The sequence below is a fragment of the Etheostoma spectabile genome, chromosome 6 (assembly GCF_008692095.1).
Source record: "Etheostoma spectabile isolate EspeVRDwgs_2016 chromosome 6, UIUC_Espe_1.0, whole genome shotgun sequence".
In the NCBI taxonomy this organism is placed as follows: Eukaryota; Metazoa; Chordata; class Actinopteri; order Perciformes; family Percidae; genus Etheostoma; species Etheostoma spectabile.
Genome location: NC_045738.1, coordinates 22888516 through 22910097, shown reverse-complemented (window position 1 = coordinate 22910097; position 21582 = coordinate 22888516). Strand labels below are relative to the sequence as shown.

At 43.3% G+C, this 21582-nt stretch overlaps 1 protein-coding gene across 1 annotated transcript in view; it reads left to right on the top strand.

Annotated features, from left to right (window-relative positions):
- The window catches only part of zfpm2a (zinc finger protein, FOG family member 2a), a 161873-nt gene that overhangs the window by 46434 nt on the left and 93857 nt on the right, over positions 1-21582 (top strand). Inside the window, exons 3-4 of the mRNA XM_032517845.1 lie at positions 1010-1111; positions 18193-18317. Of these exons, the coding sequence (XP_032373736.1) occupies positions 1010-1111; positions 18193-18317 (227 nt within the window). The remainder of the gene's footprint in view (positions 1-1009; positions 1112-18192; positions 18318-21582) is intronic.

Sequence of the window (21582 nt, the reverse complement as noted above, 5' to 3'; positions counted from 1 at the left end):
GGGGGGTACATCTTTTCATCAAGCCACACATCTTTTCGCTATATTGTCTTTGTCAATCCTAATATATTCCCATTTAAATCTCCACATGGAGCCCTTCTTTTGCCATGTGTGAAGTGTAGTAATCCATTGTAGTACTCCAGGCCTGTCCTTGACCGTTCACTATTGGGTTTTAACGACATCAAAGGGATGAAAACGATACGGTGACAAAAGTGAGAGGAATGTTCCTCCGCAAACTATCAACCACCACTACAACGCCCCGAGCGCGTTTGCTCTTACTCGGCCGAGTTTTGGAGAGACACTGTGCCACCACTGTGTCAGCCACATTGGATTTATTCAGAGCACCACACTAGGGGCACCTACCAAGCACTGATTTATGTGCCTATAAACTTTAAGTACAAACTATGCTTACTGTAGACATGCAAAAATAGTTCTTTTTACAGTATTGGATCTTCAACAGTGTTCCTGCCTAACACTCGGAGGCGGTTTAACAAGGTCTTTAAACACTTACATCCTGGAGAGAGATACCCAAATATCCCTTAGCATGGCCTGTGTTGAGCCCAGAGACTGTAAATCAGCCCCACGTCCTATAACACACATCCTAGCTCGCTCCACAATAGATCAAACGGTAATAAATAGCCACCTCTCTCCCACACATTGCTTTCCTTCCTGTTCCATGGGGCTTCCGCTTGTTCCTGCAAGCACTCATGGGAACTCCTTTTACATAAAAGTTTGCAGCTGGGCCTGGTGAGCTCACTGCAAACATACATATACAGAACTGTGTGTACACTAAAAAACACAATGGCATTTTCTCACATGGCTTCAGACTGTGACGTTTAAATATTATACAGGAAAAGGGTTATAAAACAATTTTTTTGCTGTGTTTTAACAAAAAATCCTACAAATTTACCCTTTGGAAAGGCGGCAAAGTCCATAATGCAGTACTTAATTAAATCAGGTGTCTGAGCATTCAAATTTGGATTGAGTGCTTCATTTCTTTTCTGCTTTGCAGGAGAGGAAGATGGCAACCGAGAAGCAGGAGAGTCGGAGATGGACGGCCAGGGCGAGAAGACCAGGCATACCGTCGCGGGGCCAGATGAATGGGACGGTCCAAGTAAGAAAAGTCTTGATATCACTTTCCTAGGTAGCCTCTTAGGGCCGTCTCACAAAGTTATGCCTACATTGCAATGCATGGTGCCTGGTTTGAGGTAAGGTATTTATTTTGGCATCGCAATAACAACAGTTAAACTGTATACTTCACTTTGTATTGAAGGGAACATTTTCTCCCTGATTACATTAATGTGTCACAAATATGTTTCTTATCAAAGTTTGTGTTCAAATTCTGCATAGGATGCAGATTGGGGTAGATGGTTAGACAACAAACACATTGTCCATATCCACGTTCTAGCAATCCCAACGTTCCACGTCTGGGATTGCTCCAGTCTGGCCGGAATTTGGGTCTTGCCCTCATTTTCAGCAGGATGTCCATTACCTTCCACTTTCTTTGTGTTGAAATGTTAAACTCCGGTGAATTTATGAGGACTATGGTTAACTGCTCCCCAGATCTCTGCAGGGTAAATCCAGACAGCTTTTGAAAGTACACGTTCCACCAAAACAAGTTCCTTCCCGAGGCTATTTTGCCTCCACAAGTCAACATTGACATTTTTTAACTTGTGTACTTAAATCAAGTTGTGGAACAAATGTAGTACTCATTTCAAGCCAAACCATTCGAAGCCAACCATATTATCCCACACCTAACCAAGTAATTGTGTGGCCTAAACCTCGTAAAGTAAAGTAGTTGTGTTTGAATGACAACTGAGCACATGTTTTCACATGGCTTCACAACTTGCTAGTACAAGGACGTGTAATTCGAGAGAAAATATGTGTAGATTCAATTCCCCTGAAACTTAATTAAGGATGCAGTTTAGTTGTATGGAAATGTATTTTTTTAGGAGGTTGGCTATTTGTAGACACTTCTGGTTCTGTACTAAGACAGCTTTATATTTGTATGGCATCTAGATGGACAAATGAGTCAGAAGTCTGGATGCCATACAACATAACAAGCCACTATAACCGAATGCACTGTTCAGTTAACAGTACATTCAATTACAAAAAAGGCAGGTTTATCTTCTTTTTTTAAGGAGAAACCTATAATGCAATGCAGATGTAGCTTTTTTCAAAGTGTGTTGCCCTTTTACTAAAAGTAACTTCATCAAAGTGATAGATAATGCATTGAACAAGATAGTTGCACAGCAATTACTGCTCAGCAATAGCCTGCACCCACACTGCTGAACACACAAAATATGATTCCTTTTAATGCATGAAACGACCCCGAGAATTTATTGCAGGTACATGCGTTTGTAGTAAAAAGAGAGAGAGGGAGAGAGAGAGAGATAGAGAGAAAGAGAGAGAGAGAGAGAGAGGGAGGGAGGGAGGGAGAAAAAAGTGGATTTGGGCAAGTTGTGCTTGCTAGCTGGAAGCCCCCCGGGGTGTGTATTTTATACTGACAGTGAATCAGTGTTATCGCACCTATCAGATAATGCATTTATCATTAAATTTCACATTTGCATTTAAATCTGGGAAAGGAAATGAGCAATGCTGGCTAAAGATAAGAACGCTGGGACGACAGTAATAAACCATCACTGTGATCAGTCAGGAGACAGGGCTGAGGGGGTCAGCTCAGAACTATGGGGGCCATGACAAAAAGAAGGCATCACATGCGGAAAAAGGCCCTTTTGGGCGAAAAAACGCTGAGCTTTAAAAGTACTGCTTTGAAAAGGAGCAATGGATGTAGCATGACTAGATGTATGACTGACTGTAATTATCCGTCCTCCCTTCTACTTAGCCGTCAGAACGAGGCTCAGAAACACACTGCTGGACAGGCAGCGGAGAGAGAGGAGGGAGATTTGAGTTTTATGGGAGTGAAGTATGTCTTGCATACAGAGAGAATGGCTGAACTACAGAGGAGATGATGGGATCCACGAGGGCCATTTCATGTTTTACAAAAGCACAGCCCGAGTGGTTCTGTATCCTAATCTCTGCTCTGATGGTGGAAGAAGTATTCAGATCCTTTACTTGACTAAAAGTGCTAATACCACACTGTAAAAAACTACTAAGTGAAAGCCTTGCGTTGAAAAGTTGCTTAATTAATAGTATGTGAGCATCATTAGGGGAATGTAGTCAAAGTATTAGAAGTAAAAGTACTCAAATGCCTGGGCTCACCCGGTAGAGTGCACCCCCATATAAAGAGGCTCAGTCCTTGACACTGCGGCCGCGGGTTCAGTTCCAGCCTGAGGCCCTTAGCTGCATGTCACCCCCCCCCCCCCTCTCTTCCCCTTTCATGTCTAAGCTGTCAGAAATAAATACAAATGATGATAATCTTTAAAAATAAAACAAACAGTAAGTTTAAACGGCTAATTATTTCACCTCTACTTGTAGTACTGCATGTATTTCGTTAGGTAGTTTAATTTAATTAAAACATTTGCGTGTGTATTTTGTGAAAAATCTTAATTTGTAAAGGAACTAATGCTGTCAGATGAGTGTTGCGGAGTAAAAAGTACAATATTTCTCTCTGAAATGTAGAGGAGTAGAATTAGAAAGTGGCATGAAAAGAAAAGACTCAAGTTAAAATACAAGTACCTCAAATTTGTACTTAAGTACAGAACTTGATGTACTAAGTTACATTCCACCACTATCACTGCTGTATACAAACTAAAAACGTCATATCCGACTTTAAGAAACATGCTAATATATACAGAGTCTATACCATCAAGGCGGGTTTATCAAAGAAAAACATAAAGTTGGCCCATAATCAACATGTTAGCACCAAGGTAACATCTCTATGATATGATGATTAACACTGAGGCATTCGCACCCCTCCTCGGTTTTCTCAATGGGCAGCATAGAGTGGGCAGAAATTAATCTTGGTGCATAATAATGCCATTCACTCTCTCATCATAGCTGCCATGAAAGGTCATTTCCCTTTTTAATTTTTCCCATTGTGCCGGAAAAAGTCAGATGGGCATGTTATAATTTGAATAAAGAGGGGAATCAGACAATCAGATAGGAACATTTGAAATGACATGACTTCCTGTTCAAAGCGATTAAAAGCAAATTTATTTAGTTTGAGACTGTCTAGCCTTTAATCTCTTTTGTAAATGCGCAGATAGTTCAGCATTCAAAAGTTCATTGTTATTCTTTGGCTTAAGTTTAAGCAGGTGTGATTATGATCACCAACAGATAATTTTTAATCACTGCGTGCGTGCATCTGAATAGGATGTGTAATGGCCGTTGCATAAAAAGAGAGTGAAGCCTTTTAATGAGGTGGGCTAACTCGGAACATGCCCACCTGCTTTGGTGATTCTATTGAAGCACCTCCACACCGTTTCCCTTTTGCTGGGTAACAACAAAAGCCTTTACAATCTACATCCTGTAATTGAACTTTTTTTTTTGTCCCTTGCATTTCATCTCCACTTTAGTAACTCCTGTCAAGTGCTGTCCACGATTGCCCCCTGTTCTCTGATTGTCTTTCTGCCTGTAACAGCAGAGCAGCGTAGAGAATGACTCACTATTAATCTGATAGCTGCCTCTTCTCTGCTGTGCAGAGTGCCGGCTCTCTGATGTGGAACACCCAGCGAGTTCCCTTTTCTCTCCCCCCTCGTCTCTACAAGTATGTCCTTAAGCAAATCTGCGCGCTGATCTTCTGTCTCGTGTTCATTTCTCGTCACGGGTGTTTTCGCAATCAGCCGCTGATTTCAGGAGATAGCGCCTCGTGCTATTCTATTCATTTTCATGGACCGGCGGTGATAGGAATCTGACTCTGTCTCTCTCATCCTCTCCCACTCGCTCTCCTCTAGGCTAATTGGGAGTGGTGTGCGTTAGCTAGCTAACTCTGCTAATGAACTTGTTCTCAGCCTTATCTAAATGCGTGCTCGTGTAAACTACACCCCCTTATGAAAGTCAGGAAAATCCAGGGTTCGTTAAGAGCGCTGTAATTATGATCACTGGCATTTCCTGCAAGATACCATTTGTTTCAGTGAGGTATTCAGTCATGTTAATTCCCTTTTATAAACTTCTATTCCATAACTAATGACTATCCAAAGCAGAATTAAAAGGTCTAATGGCCATTGGCGATTTTAGACCCTATTTAGGGGGTCTCAAGCCCGCCCTACCAACCCTCACGGTCCCTCAGATCCACCTCAGCCGGTCTCCTCTCCGTCCTCAAGTCCATCCTCCGCAGTTTTGAGGACAGAGCCTTCTCCAGGGCAGCTCCTAGGCTCTGGAACTCCCTCCCCCCAAAAGATCCATGACTCTGAATCCCTCATGATCTTCCAGTCCTACCTTAAGACTCATCTGATCACCACGCCCCCCTCCCTTTTTGTTGTGTTTTCCACCTTCACCTGGAAAGCAACTTTGGGTCCTTGAAAAGCGCTATACAAATTCTATTTATTATTATTATTAGTAATACTATTACCCTGTACATTTTTTGGGGCTCCGGGGGGAGCTTTCCAAAGTCTAAAGAAACAAACTCTGATGATGTCATCTGAGTTCTATCCATCCATCCATCCATCCATCTCCGTCCGCTTATCCGGTATCAGGTCCTGGGGGCGGATCTGTATCCAAGTACAGGGTTATTTTATCATAATTCAAATATTTTGACCTTGGGCCACAAATTGTACCAACTGGGGGGCATGAACTTTGAAAAGACATCGGCGTTTCACATTCAGGAAGGCACTAATTAAAAATGCATTATAGGAAATGTAGGCTCCAGTGCTAAAGGGGCCCGACCCATATTTGGTCCTAAAAGTCAAGATACCTCAGGCTTTGCTGTTTGGATTCTGACCATTCTTTTTTGGGGGGAGGGGTTCTGTCTTTATTTGATAGGACAGCTAGGTGAGAAAGGGGGGAAGACATAAAGGCAATCCCAGGTCAGATTCAAACCCTGGACCTCTGTTTCGAGGCATAAACCTTGAAGTTCATGTGTGCCTGCTCTACCACTGGGCCAACCTGGCCACAATTCTGACCATTTTTAAAAAGAAATCTGTTTCCTGTAAGTCCCCCAACTTTATGGAAGTGCAATATTTAGTTGCTGGAGTGCCCCTTCAACACAATGAACATGAAAACAACATGAAAGCATGTCTTACAAATCCATTACATAAACCATGGGGTGCTTTCCTCCAATAATATCAATAATTATACAAGTGCAGATGGATTTTTAAAAACTATGGAGAATGTCTAATGCTGCTGTAGCTTTCAGTCAGTTTGCAGTTAAGGTGTTAACCTTCTAGATGCCACATTGGTTCCATTTGAGTCTTTAACTACTAACGCCAGTATATTACTGCTGTCGCATCATGAATAGAAGGAGAATGGGGATCTATGACATTGAAGCAAATACACGTAAAATAAGACACACAGCAAAGAAGGAGGTAAAGAACGAGGCAATGTGTGTGTAACAGAAGCCATGTGATCACCTTGTCCACAAATCTCTTCTCTTGGCTGTCCCTGACGGCCCAGCATGCCCTGCTCCTGGTGCCAGCTGGGCATCGGGCAGGGCGAGGCTGAAGGTGTGGCCATCTGAGAATCTACCTGCTGGTCAGACACAGGCTGGGCAAAGAGAACCCCCCCCCACACACACACACACACACATACACACACAGCACCCCTCACCCCAATTTTTATCCAACCCCTTCCTTTCCTTTTCAAGACATCAAACATGCACAGGCTGAAAAAAAAAAAAAAAACGCAGCTTCACTCAGATGTAAAAACTCTCGAGTTTCATTTTTGACTCCAGCCAACCCAGAAGGGTCCGTGGCCGATCCGTCTTCTTCCCGTCTCCAAAGGAAAAAACAATAACCATTTCAGGTTTAATGCACATATGTCATGCTAGGAGAATTGGAGGACCAGATGGCCACGATACTGTGGCAGGTGCCTCAACAAATGTTTGCGCCTGCCCGTGCTGCTATTTATATCACGGTGAAACACAGACACGCAAATATTTGCAAGAGGACACTGGGCCCTTTTTTGTTGGGAGTCAAAGTGATCAGCAAATTAAACAGATGGGATTTAACCTTTTTGGTCACCTATACTTTTAAAGTCCCTCAGTTAATGTGGAGAAAGTTCTTATCCGAGTGGATGAAGTGGATAATCAAAGATATTGGGTCTTCATGGAGAAGATTCAAGTTGCCTTCAGTTCTGTTTGATTGTAGTACAACAGTTGATATTTTTTGCATTTTTAGTCGCAGAAGCTTTTCAACATTTGGCCCCAACTGAAAAGAAAGTTAACAGACCCAAAGTCCAGCCCAAATACAGCGAGAAAAACGTTCTAATTCTTGCACAGCGACAGTGTATTTGAGCAGGTTCGGTCAGGTTGCTCTCAGTAAACAAGGCGTTTTCTAACTCAGCACCCAAGTCCATTATAAAGTCAGGGTGTCGTCAAGGAAGGAGGGGCGAGCCGAAATGAGAGAGGGAGACAAACGGAGCACCCAGATGCAGATTAGGCGGCAGAAGATGAGGGTGTAAAAGGGATTTAATGGTAGGATGGATTAGAGAAATCCTTGTAACAATGTTAAATAATTATGGTTCCAGCCGAGATCAAAGCGCCATTGATTGAACCCCTCAAGCCTTCAGCACAGAGTCTTGGAAAGCAAAGATTGGTAAACTAGTGCTCAGACCACTCCGGCTGCTCCAGTTAAATTGGATTGGAAATATTAGGATATAGATGAATCCTTCAGGAGGCTTTCGCAAAGCTTTTGTCACCGGAAATGTAGCTTGGGAACGGTATGAAAGGTTTGATAGTGTACTGTCTCGACAGAATCATAAGACGAGGGTGTCGCAGCTGTCTCCGCTGATACCTAAGCGTTTTAAGTAGACTTATAGACACACTTGACTGGTATATCAGCAAACCTAAAAACTTTCGGCGCAGGCTTTCATTCAAGGTTTTATTTTTATTTTTTTCCCTTCGTCTTGTAATCAAGAAATTTGGACGTGCATCATGGCAATTCTCTCTCAGAAAAAGGGAGGTTTTATCTCGCTCCTCCAGGGGTTTATTCAAAGTCGTCAGACAAGTCTCACAAAACATGAATGACACTGAGATTGCTGATACTGATGATGAAAGTCCATCATCAGCCTCTCTGTGAGATCTGGGCCCTGAGTGATGTAAAATGAAATTGCAATCAAAGGACCTATGTGTAAACACTGTCCGCCTTTTTTCCAAATACATTTATTTCTTAAGAGACTGCCGATGAAGGCTCTTTACCATATGCATCACCTGTGTGTGGAGAACTTCCCCCCCCCACACACACACACACACACACACACACACTTTTTTCTTCTTCACAAATTCACAATGTGATTATGATGATGAAATATGCAACAAGAGATTAGACAAATCACTGTACTTGTATGCGGCATCGTCTTCATGCAAATTTAGTCACTGATCCGCTATACTAAGAGGCTTTATGGAGGAACTTCATGGTTGTTAGTTATATAATCTAAAAACAGGGCAAAATGCAATCGCTGGTCTTATCATCTGAGGAAGATGTCACCATATGTGGTTTCTAGTTGTGTGCGGATTCGTGGGATGTGGCACCCCGAGAATGCCCTCTAATAAGATGACTCACTTCCAACCATTTTGTCCACATTTCAACAGAATTTGTGTCCACTCACAATGCCGTCTTTTTACTGCGATTACTTTTTAACACCGACAAGACCAAAGAATTGAGAATATGAGGCCGACTTAAAGCGTGGCTGGTGGGGCCGTTTCTGGCCCCCGGGCACTCGACACCCATCGCGTCTTTCTTTAGCTCCCTGAATATGTTTGTTCTGCAACGCTTACCCTCCCAGGCGCTGTAGCCGCGCACGTTTTCCTAAGAGGTATCATTGTAATTGGTTGAATATTTGATGTGTGGATTTAGCATTAACATGGAGACACTCGTGCAAGCAGCGCTAGGGGATGTAATGCTGGGTAAACTCTGGATTGCTCAAGTGAAACTTCCTCGCATGTGGGGATTTTCATTTCTTTCGGCCTTTTTAGAAAAAAAAAAAAAAACTACCGAGGATATTTGAGTGAGTCTGCTTTGTAATTCTCTCTCATGCATGGAATTTGCTTTTTGTCCTTCCATATCGGTTTGACTGTTTTACCTCCATTTCATTTGGTGTCTTGACATTATTGTTTGGCCATAGGAATGCACATCCAAGACATATCTCTCCCCAAACCCCCAACCCCCTACTCTTTTACTCTCTCACACACACACACACACTTATGTACAGCCTTCACACTGATAGGTATTGATATCGGAACAGTGTGACGGCCTCTCATTGGTGAAGGCCCAGCTTGGCCCGCTGGTCACGCCAATTCCACCTCCTTCTTTTTTTCTGTTTAGGGGTGGTGGGGGGTGGGCCCCGCTTGTCAAGTGAATTAAAATACCAAATAATAGTAATAATAATGATAATAAAAAGTTCCTTAAAAAAAAAAATGGCATGTTCCTCCCTGATTGTGCGGGGTGTTGTGGTATTCAATTATGCAATTTTCATTGGCATATTAATCATCTTTTCAACAAACAAGCCGCCGTTAATTAAAGCAAAGTATGGATAAAGACGTGTTGCCGGATCATCACTCCGTTTATCACCACACACAGACCCGCAGTTAAGTAAATTCAGGCTGTGTGATGAATTTCAATGGTCTCCCTGTTTCTTCCTCTGTGTGTTTGCATGTGTGTGTGTGTGTGTGTTTAGTTAACCATGTATTTATGCACACTGTGTTTGGAGGCGTGGTTAGTGACGTTTGTGTGGGAAATTGAAATCACACATTACTAGCAGTTGATTACTTTAATTGTTTAATACAGATCTCCAATTCATGTGGGAGGTCTCTTTTTTTTTATTAGAGCTTTTTTCCACAGATTTGGATGTTAAATATTCTTTGATTATGACTACCGCTGTTCAGGTTAGCTCCACTGACTCCAGTCGAAAGGATTTAGATTTTTTGCTTTGCCTTTCAGTGGCCACACTGAGCGTGTAGGGGAGGCCAGTGGAACTATAAGTCATCTCTGTACACACACACACACACACACACACACACAGACACACACACAGGACAGCTCTGCCCATTCCCCCTTTTCTCTTTTCTTCTCTGGCTTTTTTGTGCCGCCTCTGTGCCTGGCTCATTGGCGGGATAGGATGAAGATTATTCAGGATCTGGTAAGATATGGGCTTCTCTAATCATAGCCTCTACTGTCATTCAGTCACTAAAAAGAAGTGTGGGCGGGGCCGGGGGGGGCGGGGGGGGGTGGGGGGGGGGGGGGATGTCTTGGTGGCGGGAGCAGCCAGACAAGCCATGCAAGTTGAGTTCTGCCAGCAGAGGGAAAAAAAAGGAACTCGAGGCATCTGTAGACATGTCGCTCGTCCCTGTCCCTCATTGTGGAGCAACTTTATCAGCACCAGCCGCTCAAGCACTTTGCTAAACTGGAGGGGCCAGTCGTCTCTTAACTTAAACATAAGATCTTTGTGGTTTGAAGCACTCGGCTGCTCTGCGCCCAATGTGGAATCTGAAAGGCAAACGTCGCCCATCACAAAATCACACCTCTATGGAAAAAAAAAAAACTTGTTTCTGCGGTGTTAGCTCAAATCTGAATGCACTCAAACAGACTGTTGCACTGGAGCGAGATCCCCCCCCCCCCTCCCACCCCACCCGCTCTACAAGAGAAAAAAAGAACTAGAGATGATGAGAGAGAGAAAGAAAGAGAGGGGGAGAGAGAGAGGAAGAGGGAGAGTTGGAAAGAGATGGAGATGGAAGAAAGGGAAGGAGGAGGAGTGAGAAAGGGAGAGAGAGGGGGAGAGAAAAGTCAAAAACCTCCACATAACAATGCCGGAGAAAAATCAGAACATTTTCCACCGAAAGATGGGCCATTTCCAAATCCTTGTGCCCTATCAGACAAATTAAAGTAAATCAAGCATGAAATGAAGCAGAAGAGCCCGGAGATAAGGCTCCTTTAAGTCGTTTACAGATTAGGACAGAGAGAGAGAGAGTGAGAGAGAGAGAGAGAGAGAGAGAGGTGCATCTGGTCTCTGGCAGTGAAGGAGGCTAGTTTCTCATTTCACAATAGCAGCCTGTGTATAGGATTACTCTCCCCTGTCACCGACATGAGGAGCAGTGGGGGAATAGACGTCCACAAAATGTGTCTAAATGTGTCCCCTCAGAAATGTTTCAAACGGAAAAAACCTCTCCGTGTTGGCCAGATGTGACATGCGATAAACAAACATGTTGGGCGTTTGACCCGGTGTGTCGTCGATGACGATTTGTTCCTTTCTTCCGTTGCCTCTTCACCTTTTTCTTATGCTCAAGTGGCTTCATCGCCGCGTGGCTTAAACATTCAAATGAATTCAGGATTGGCTGAGCTGCTTCACGTGATTGTACGGCTGTCAGCTCCTATGTGCATGTTAAGCACGCCTCAGATCAGGTTCGGGGGGGGGGGGAAGGGGGAGGTGATGGAGGTGGTTGCGGGTGGTGAGGGAGGGGGGGTCTGTTGCACACATGATATTCTCAAAATATGATTTTGTTTGGTATCGCTCTGCGAACCGGCTTGTTCAATATGTGCGTCGTACGTTTCTATTTTCTGTCTTACATCAACAGATTAATTGCTGTTTTATTTTAGCACTCCGCAAATAATCAAAACATAATTATGGAGCTAGTTGCTCATGGAGGAACGATATGTATTACAGTGTACACACAGACACCGGCAGGCAGGCACAAAAACACACACACACCCACACACTGCCATCTCATTCATGCATGCACGCAAATGCAAGGAGGAACTAAACAACCCCCCTCCACAAAAACACACACACACGCTTACTTACACACAGGCACCCACACAAGGCAAGGGTGCACTGCTCTTTGATGCCGCACGTCGAGCTCTCCCTGGATTTTGTTTCACTCCTTGCTTGTATCTTTTCTGGGAGTGATGCGAGGCGGGTTCGGCCGGGGCGCACGGCTCGCCATGAGAAAGCCGAGACCTGGCCCACGTCGCCCGACTAGCTGCTCCCCAAAGCCCCAACCTTGACCCTTCCCGGCCCAAGTCTTAGGTTTAGCTCCTTTATCGCACTATCTTCAGGCTTTTAAAAAAAAAATACTCCTGAAACTCAACGATTTAACCCGCTTTTACGCTGTTCACATCAAAACTGGATGAAAAAAAGAAGCTTAATCCATCTTATCTGTTGACTGTCAAACTGCTCCGGCTAAAACCTACTCACAAAAGACAACTAGGTCACCCAGGGAAGAAAAAAAACAGAATTCCCCGTTACCCAGGGGAAGTTGCAGCCTGGTAATTGACATGGGAGGAGATTCAGGAGCACTTTAAAAATAGTCTCTTCCTGAATTAACTGCCGAATACCAAGACTTGGAGGTAGAGATGTTCACTTGTGTTCCTTGCTAAAAAAAAAAAGTCGTTACTTTAGATATTTCACATACATATTTTTCCAAACTAATCTCTTTCTATATATAACTATTTCATGTCATGCTGTGTTTCACACACTCTATTTGTGGCAAAACAGCAACTTCCTTTTGCAGCTCAAGTCTCAGCCCTGTTATCCATCCGTCTCAAATACATGCATTCCTGACGCACAAACCATCAATTACTCATTCATCCTGACACACTCAGGTGGAGTAATGTCCTTGTGATGGTTTTGAAATTTTAAGAAAAGCATTTAAAACGATCCGATTCCAGCAGGAGTGGTGTGTGTCCTCTAGATGTTGTCGGCGATACGGCGATATCTCAGTGCGAGGACAGTCATTCTTTAGGTTTTGCTGTCTCCCTTTACATGCTATCAATAGAAATTGCAGTGCTTCTCAAAAGATGGATGTCTCAGAGATTGTTGTCAGCGAGCCTGCCGCTAACTTCGCCGGGCTTTTGATGGAACGGAGTGCTTCACGGCCTGTATATTTCAACTGTTCAATGACACCGAACGGTCTGTGTTGGTAATGTACTGCAGGACCGAGTTCCAGTGTGTGAGTTAGTGTGTGTGTGCAGCTAAACTTTCTCAGTTCTTTAGTACTTGAACTACTGAAGTTCAAATTCAAAGACGAGCATTGGCATGGCAAAAAAACACTTGAGTCCAGTATCCATAGGAATGTTGTCCACATTGGACGATTTCACACTTCTCAATTTCCGTCCTCTGCTAACGTCCTTTGCCAATGCAGTGTGCCGAATACGTAGTGAGGCTGTGTGTGTTGAGGTCGGGCGGATGGGCATGTAGCGCGTCTGACTTGTCACCTATATGGCAGAGACTTGGATGAGATCGATACCACTCTCTTATTTGCCCATTAAATATAAGGCCACAGTCAGTAGCCAGTTAGCTTAGCTTAGCACAAAGACTGGAAACAGGAAACAGGAAGAGGTTAGCTTCACAGCACCATGAAAAAGCTCACTAATAACATGCTACATTTTGGCATGTAGAAGAACTCAAGTGTAAAATGAAAACAATTCCCCATTTTTGGAGGGTTATGTGTCAGAATATCTGTTTGCTAGGAGCCATTGCTAGGCAACCAGCAGGTAACCTAGGAAGTTACTGCTCAGAGACAAGAAATGGTTTGCTAAATAACCTGTAAAAAGGCAGATTAGCATTTAATACTACTAATACCCCCTGGTTCCAGTCACTATGCTAAAATAAGCTAACCAGCTGCTAGCTCACTGGTATCACTCTTCCTTTCTTACATTCAACTAGAAAGAGAATGAACGCAATTCCCAACATTTTGCTTTTGCTTTATTGTTGCCATGCAGAGATATTGTAGAAATCACACAACGTTTTTGACAGCATTTAATTAATAAGTGTCCATTATTGATATTCTTTTCTGGCAATGGAGCTGAGACACCTGTATTGCTAGCTGTGTCTTTGAAAACAATACTTTGCATTATTGGGCATATTGGGAGTGGGAGTCCTCCATCCAAAGGCCCCCCCACCAACCCCACCCCCTGCTCAGCCTGTGTAGAGTGTCACAGCTAAAATGCCCTAATCTTTTTGGCTTGTTTAACTCTTTCCCCCCAAGCCCTCGACAGCCTGAAAACAAGCCTGACCTGAAGGGGTGAATCCCGCTACTAAATCACCCCCCCCACCTCCCCATGTGGCTGCCTGGAAACCTGCTCTCCAGCAAACGGTCAACCTGCTGTTCAGGGCCAGAAGCAGCCACATCTAGGCGGGTGAGGGCGGCTTGGAGAAGGGTGGGGAGGGTGAGGACATGAGGGGTGCTGCTGGTACTGGGGGGGGGGGGGGGGGGGGGGGGGGGGGGTTCTTCACTGTTTTAAAACAAGCGTCTTTCTCAGAGATAATAGTGTGGGCTGTGGGTTATAAATGATGCATTTTTCTCACTGGGACCCTGATAATAGTGCATGGGGGGGGGTGGAAAGTTCATTGCTTTCTTATCAAAGCTCTGTGACATTTCTTCTTCAGCTGTAAAATTTCATATCACATATCTGCTTTAAAGATGTGGCACCTTTTGTTGAACCGATACAGTGCATTCCGTATCGCCCCACATACCTCTCTCATGGTATATTAATTTATAGCCCATTTGCTGGCTCTATAACATGGCCTGTCAGTGGAGATGACTTGGATTCAGCAGGACATCTGTGAATTGCCACGCACAGGTTATTGAACTTTGAACAGCAGACATTTATTTGCTTTGATTCAAAGGATATCAAAAGGGCATCATCTGCCTTTTGAAGCTCAAGCATATTATCCCACTTGTCAACATCCACCCTTACTGGTAATATGCTTAAGATAACTGGAAAAAACTGTAAGTAAACCATGAGCTCGGTCAGCAATCAAGGTGTTTATTTTGTGCCGGGGGCAAATTTTTTTTCCTTGAACTGGGTTCTTTGAACTAGTTAGCGAAGTCAAATTCCTGTTGAATATAGCTCGGACAGATCCATTGCTTTAACAAATGTTACTCTACAGTAGCAGGTTGATGATGTCATTTGTCATCTCTGACCATTAGCGGAGGACTTACTCTGGTCCAGAAATTACATTAAGAAAATTCAGGCTTACACTTATACTTAAGGAATATTTTAGTTGCAGTCTTAAATCAAACCCGCTTGGAAATTATAGCATATTGATTAAAAGACAGTTTTTTGTACCTTTTAAAAAGAAAAACACAGACTTGTTATCAACTTTATCCTATATCCTTTACATTTGCTCGGATCTACAAGTATAAGTGATTAATTCCAGTGGAGATACCAATATTTCCAAAGATACCATCTATGTCCAAAATACCAAATTATTGGGGTAATGTGTATAAAATGAGGCACAAAAATCACCTATTTAGAATTTTTCCCTTATATTATTGCTTTTTCAACCCAAACCAGTGGGAGAATTGTGTGGGTGCGTTGAGTGGTTTTTTATTATTATACTATTTAAAAGTGAAAAGTGGCAGGTCATCTCTTTTAGGGTTCCTGACTGTCAACACTCTATACCCATTTATTCTTTAAATCATACTAGGCTGGCACCCTGCCACTGAGAAACTCATTAGTATGCGGTCGTATGCCATTGAAGGGAGAGATGAGGCTCCCTATTCCTCTTAACCATAACAGAAAAGAAAGACAGGACACACGCATGCACATTAAAAAAACAAACAGATGCCAGCGTGGAGCATCTTGGGTGCTATCTGAGGAGGATCTCTCCACACAAAGGGACATTCATTGGTCTGCCAAGTATCTGTGGAGTGCAGGAACAGACCCTAGCGACAGATGATGATCTTATCGAAGGAGGGGGTGGGGCCTTGAGGGGGTGCAGAGGGTGAAGGTGGCGGAAAGGGGGTGCGGATCTTGAGCCACATCATGAGTGTGTGGCATTTGAGAATTGGATGATGAGAAGACAGAAAACGGGCGCTGGGTACGTTCTAGCCCATCATGAGCTTTCCCCCTGGTTCAGTCAACTGGTTCAACGGGTTAAACACTGTGACTTCTGTATTTAGTCACATTTAGTAGACTTATGTATCTGTAACATTCATTTGTAATAGAGTTGGGATTGTGGGGCTTTATGAAATGAAATCCTCACTATGACATCAAAAGTTGTTGCAGCCATAATTATAAAAATTGCCAGTAGCCCAGTTGTTAACAGAACACATCTGTCAGTATATTTTTTTGCAGTATTACTAAACCTGTCATATAAAGGCTCATAGAGAACATAGAGACAGTGCATGAAGGGAACTCATTATTCATCCACGGGTGTTTTTGTGGAGATCTTCCACCAGTATCTGCAACAGATGTGACAAGCCATCTGTGAGCCAAGGTCCTCAGGCAACATTTGGTGTGAGATGCACACAACTGGCACCCAAACATGGTGGACCACAAAACCGCACAAATTGAATCGTAGCCCCGTTTTCCCCCCTTCTTCTTGCACCTAAACCACCCATTACCCCCTTTCTACTCCAAGCATCCCACCCATAAAAAGAAAGAAAGGGGTAAAAGGAAAGGAATCGGAATCATTGGCTGCGGAGGGCTTGTGCTGTTTGTCAAGCGGGGCTAAACAGGAACTTGCATCCAAGCGGTTAAAGGCCGTGGGTCTTATCTGAGGACAAACAGAATGCATCAAGCGGTGGCTGTTGCTCTCAGTGATGACGACCAGCTGTGCACCAATGTTTAATTATTTCTCTGTAATGAGCTTACCCACCTTCCACTGCAGCACCAGGAAGACAGCATGCAACAGCAGGCGCGTGGAGGGGAGACAGAGTGAAAGAAAGAATGAGATAACACTCTCCACATTATCTCATTTTTGGATTACTCCAAAACTGTGTCTGTATTTCCTTTTAAAAATATATAACTTAATGTTTAGACCGTGTTTTGCATGGTCTGGTGATGGTTTGTATCTACCTAACAAAGAGTTGAAGGAAATTTTTATTATGAGTGACATTTAGCTTTGTATTGTAGTGACTACTACCGATGAAGTACTGTATATGACTGTTTGTTACGTTGTAATAAGACTAGCCTGATGTTGCGATCATGTTTATGCATGCAAAGGAGCACATAAGCGCATATTTCCATATTAGCACAGACGGACACAAAGGCGCGCCGCAGATACACGGCTGATATTTACACAGTAGAACAGGGCTGAATAGGTCATTATACCGCACACGCATCAGAAAGTTCAGTGATCACTTCAGCCCATTCAGCATGAACCGAATGCCCTGAATAACTATTAGCCACATGTGTGAACAAATAGGTTAAAAGACACAATGTTAACAACTCATGTAGAGTTTGTTTGAATACATTAAGATTGTTTGGCCCGGCTAGATAATATATAGTCTGCAGGTTGGCTTCCTGCTAAAGTCCTGCTAGAGTCTTTCTCTTGGAAGATCTCAGAATAATGATGTTCTGTAGCTGGCCCCGATTTCTCTGACCTCCCAAAGATCAGTGCAACGATCAAACAGACACACATAATGAAGGCCTGAGACATGACTCAGTCCTGATAAAAAACGTCCTTTGTTTGAGTTTGTGGAACTTCTTGTGTCAATAAAGTTTAGGAAATCAGATGTACAGATGTCTTAATCACCGCATTTCTTTTAACACGACTTATCAGGGTTGTCGAGGCAACCGGCAGTCGGAAAAGTACAGTTGACTGGACAACTTTCCCTTGGCGACACATGCACACACACACACACACACACACACACACACAGAGAGAGGGGAACATCCTCTCTGGTAAACTATGCCACGTCCTGCCATAGAGTTTATCATAACTATTTGATTAATCACCATCCAGAAAAAGTACACTGAATCTAAGAGATAAGATAGTGGGCGGGGGTGACAGGGAGGTGAGCGCCGGTTGTTCTAACAGTGCTATCCGGTTTCGCTGTTAATTAACTGGAGCTCTGCACAGCACTAACAAGGGCCCAGTATTCCTGGAGCAACCGAAATAGGCCTGCCACTAGCTGCTCTCGCCAGCCAGCGAGCCTGCGCTGTCTCACAGAGATTATCTCAACACAAGACACCTTTCAAGTAAGGTTAGCACGCCATGTGTTTGAGGAACACCATCAGATGGGTGCTCGCTTGATTTGCTTATCCATTTTGAAAAAGCGTGGCTCTAACCTTCACTGTTCGTGATCGCACATGTAGGGTTTGAGGGGAAAGGACAGTATACGAATGATTTGATGTGGTGCTAAATAAAGCACTATATGGCTGACTGCTTTGGGTTGTGGTGTGTTTTTTTTAGGAGAGCTGGATGGGTTCCTCAAAGATGGCGAGCGTCGGATCCACAGCCGACAGCAGCTCCCTGTGGGGACAACATGGGGACCCTTCGATGGGAAGATCGAGATGAACACTGACAGCGCTGCACTGGTATGTCCCTGTTTTGGTCAACTACTGCATCATTCCCTATATCAGGGTACCACTGTAAAATGAGCAAAACACAACAACAGCGTTTTGAAACAAATGGGTAGAAATGACTAGATGCAAAGAAATCTCTCTCACACCGTCTAACATGCAATACAATATATATAGTTTGGTAATAGACAACATTTCGGTACTAGGCAAATGGTGTTACATCATGAGAAGCCATCTTTTTTAGGAGGTTGACTGTTTTTTGTGCACCAATCCATATCAAATACATAACATCCATTCACATATCCATCACCATAGATAAACTTCAATACAACCCCTCTATAGTAACCATAAAAATATATACATACCTATATATCATACCAATCTATGGTAGATGGATGTTGATTTCTGTATAATGAATTCACACCAAAAATGAGCACATATTAGAGCATTCATATTTAGGCATATTTCCAAAAACTGCAGGTACCTTATTCATTAATAGATAAATAGAGGAAAAATATAACAGTCCTTTGCCTGAAGATGGTCTAGGTCTATAATTTTTTGCAAGTTATACAGTGTGCGGGAGTTTTTATTACAACTTTTGACCTGCTTGTCCCCTTCCGACGCACCTGTCTCACTTTGTAGAAGTATTTTTCTGGATAGAAATGACTACATGTAATAATATAGAGTTTCAGTAAGAGGACCCAGACTAAACAAATCTTATTCCGGACATCCTTTTTCCGAGTTTCGGGGCCTTACCAGAAAGTAGCCAATCCCCGCTCCTCAACTCTGGCTAAGAGGCTATTTCTGGAGGATCTCAGGTCAGGTTAGTATGGACGTAACTCAGTGCCTCGTCGTGCAATGTGTTATTCGTTAGCAGTGTTCAAACAAGCAGGCAGAGTAGGAAAAAAGCTAAAACAGGTGTAGTAATTTAACCCCATCTCGTAGTTCGAGTTCAAAACCTCGTGGCCTGTATTGTGAACAAGTTGTACAAAACTGAATGAAAGCAAGTGATATGATATCAATATGAGTCCGAATGAAGGCGTGTTTGGTCATTTTAGTGTTAAAGCATGGTTTGAATATTTGCAATGTTTCTAAGTTGGAATCTTGGAATTCCAATTTAGAATATTAATACGAGCCGTGTTGCAGTCAGTGGCAAAACGAGCACAAAGAGTATAGAAAGTAAGAGGCAAAACTCAATTGGACGTTGTGTTGCGTTCAATCCAAGATGGCGGAGCTGTACTCAATAAAACGTTCCATTGCAACAAACGCACCCATGTCCGAGCTCCCAGCTCAGCCATCTTGGATTGACGTTCTGATGAGTTTTGCCTCTTGTTACTTCTATACTCTTTGGTGAAGGTAAATACAAACTGGGCAATTGCCCTATTAACTTACATTGTAGCTTGTTTTTCCGCTGCCAGTTGCAGCGATCTCACTTAATACTGGAACAATTTCAAAGAGTGTTGTTCCCACCAGTCATTTGGGCGCAAAAACATAGGAAAATAGGGTCCAGGTTGAAAAAAAACAGAAGTTACCCTTTAAAAAGTGGTTGTTGTTTGGACTAAACTGAGCTTTATTGGGTCAGAGTTTGACTTTAGCACCAATGGCAACGCGATTACCAGAAAGTCCGACATCTAAAGACCATATTAATGTCTATTCCCCTGGCATTCAAACCTATTGAGGTAGCTCCTTTGGGAGCCAACTGCCTCCCAACAAAAGCCTTTGAAGTGCATCCGTTTTAACCATTTAATCTGCATATTTCATGACAAAACACATTAATTGGTGGATTTTGAGCTCAGTCCAAGCTCAATTGAATTCACAATCCATGATTTTTTTTTGATGTCACCCTGCACACAGCAGCTTTATATCGCTTGTTTGAAAGATCCCAGCGGAGGCTTGTGTTGACCTGCTGCTCTGCTGGAGTGACAAGCCCTCCATTGGTTTGACATTCCATTCTGCATTCGGATTAATTAAGAAATTCCTATTAAAATTGTAACCAAGCTCACACTCATCCAGTTAAGAAACATAAGGAAAAGTCCGTGAGGATTTTTGGACTCAGAGGCCCCGCCGTTTTTCCTAGATTCCTTAGACGCATAACTTTATTAAATCTTTATTTTTTTTTCGGAGCAGTTTCGACTGTTTTCTAAGCTCCACTCATGGTTTTTGAAGTCATCAGTGGCTTTTCAATAACTCAGGCCGTATTATAGCCATGAAATACGGCTTCTCTCAGGGTAAAGCCAGTTATCCTTGGGCGGAAAAGTGATTTGACAGAGCAACACCTCAAGTTGCCTTTCAAAATAAAACACTTCATATATTTCTCCGGGAATCTCTGCATTCATTTCCCTGATAGGCGCCCAATGCCGACCTTCAACGGTCCCCTCAAATGACCCGGCAGACTCACCTAGTGACGTCATCTCCTTGTTTGGTGCTTCTCACAGATGCAGACTTTACCGACTCCTCACACTATCTGCTGAACTAGATGCATACACTGATTGTTGCTCTTGGCAAGAGTGATACGTTCTTAACTAACTGCCCTCACAGGAATTCATCACCGCTTTCCTCAGGTTTTTTTTTTTTTATAAGCGAGCAGGTGCTGGTCATCACCTGTAATAGGCTGTGGAGGGGTTACGGAATATGTCAAACCTCCCTCGCAATTAAAAGCCAAGGAAGAAGCTTTGGCATATTGCTTTTAAGGATCTCATGTGTGTCTATTCTCCTGGGGGCCCTCTCAATGCTTTGCTGCTCGCCCTCTTCTTCCTCTCTTAAGTTTCATCTCTCGAATGGGGTACAGGCTGTTAGCAGCTTCTCACTATCTCTCATTAACGGCTAGGTCAACCCAACTGGCATGTTTTGTTTTACTGAGCCTTCTTTTTTTCACTTTTGGTTTTTTAGACGCTTGCATGAGCCAGGAAATGCCCGTTGTAGTTGGGTTTTTTTGCACACCATGAGGGAATCGTCCCATTTACAGTAGCATAGTTTTATTTTTGTTTCTTTTTTTAACTCCAACCTCTAGTTTTGGAGCTGTTGCCTTGTTAAACATGCAGCCGCTGGCAGCATCGGTAATGTGGTCCTGCGTTTATCTCAGTTATTTCAGTGGGAGGCGAGTGAGTTGTGCAAATCTTCAAACACTGACACATCGAGACAGAGAGAAACCCTGACGCCTCACCTGGAGAGGGAAAGGGGGGAAAAGTTGAAATAACAAATGTGAGAGTGAGGAGAGAATAAAGAAGAAAAAAAAGTGTGTGTGTGTGTGGGGGGTGGGGGGGTTTGATGCATGTCAGGG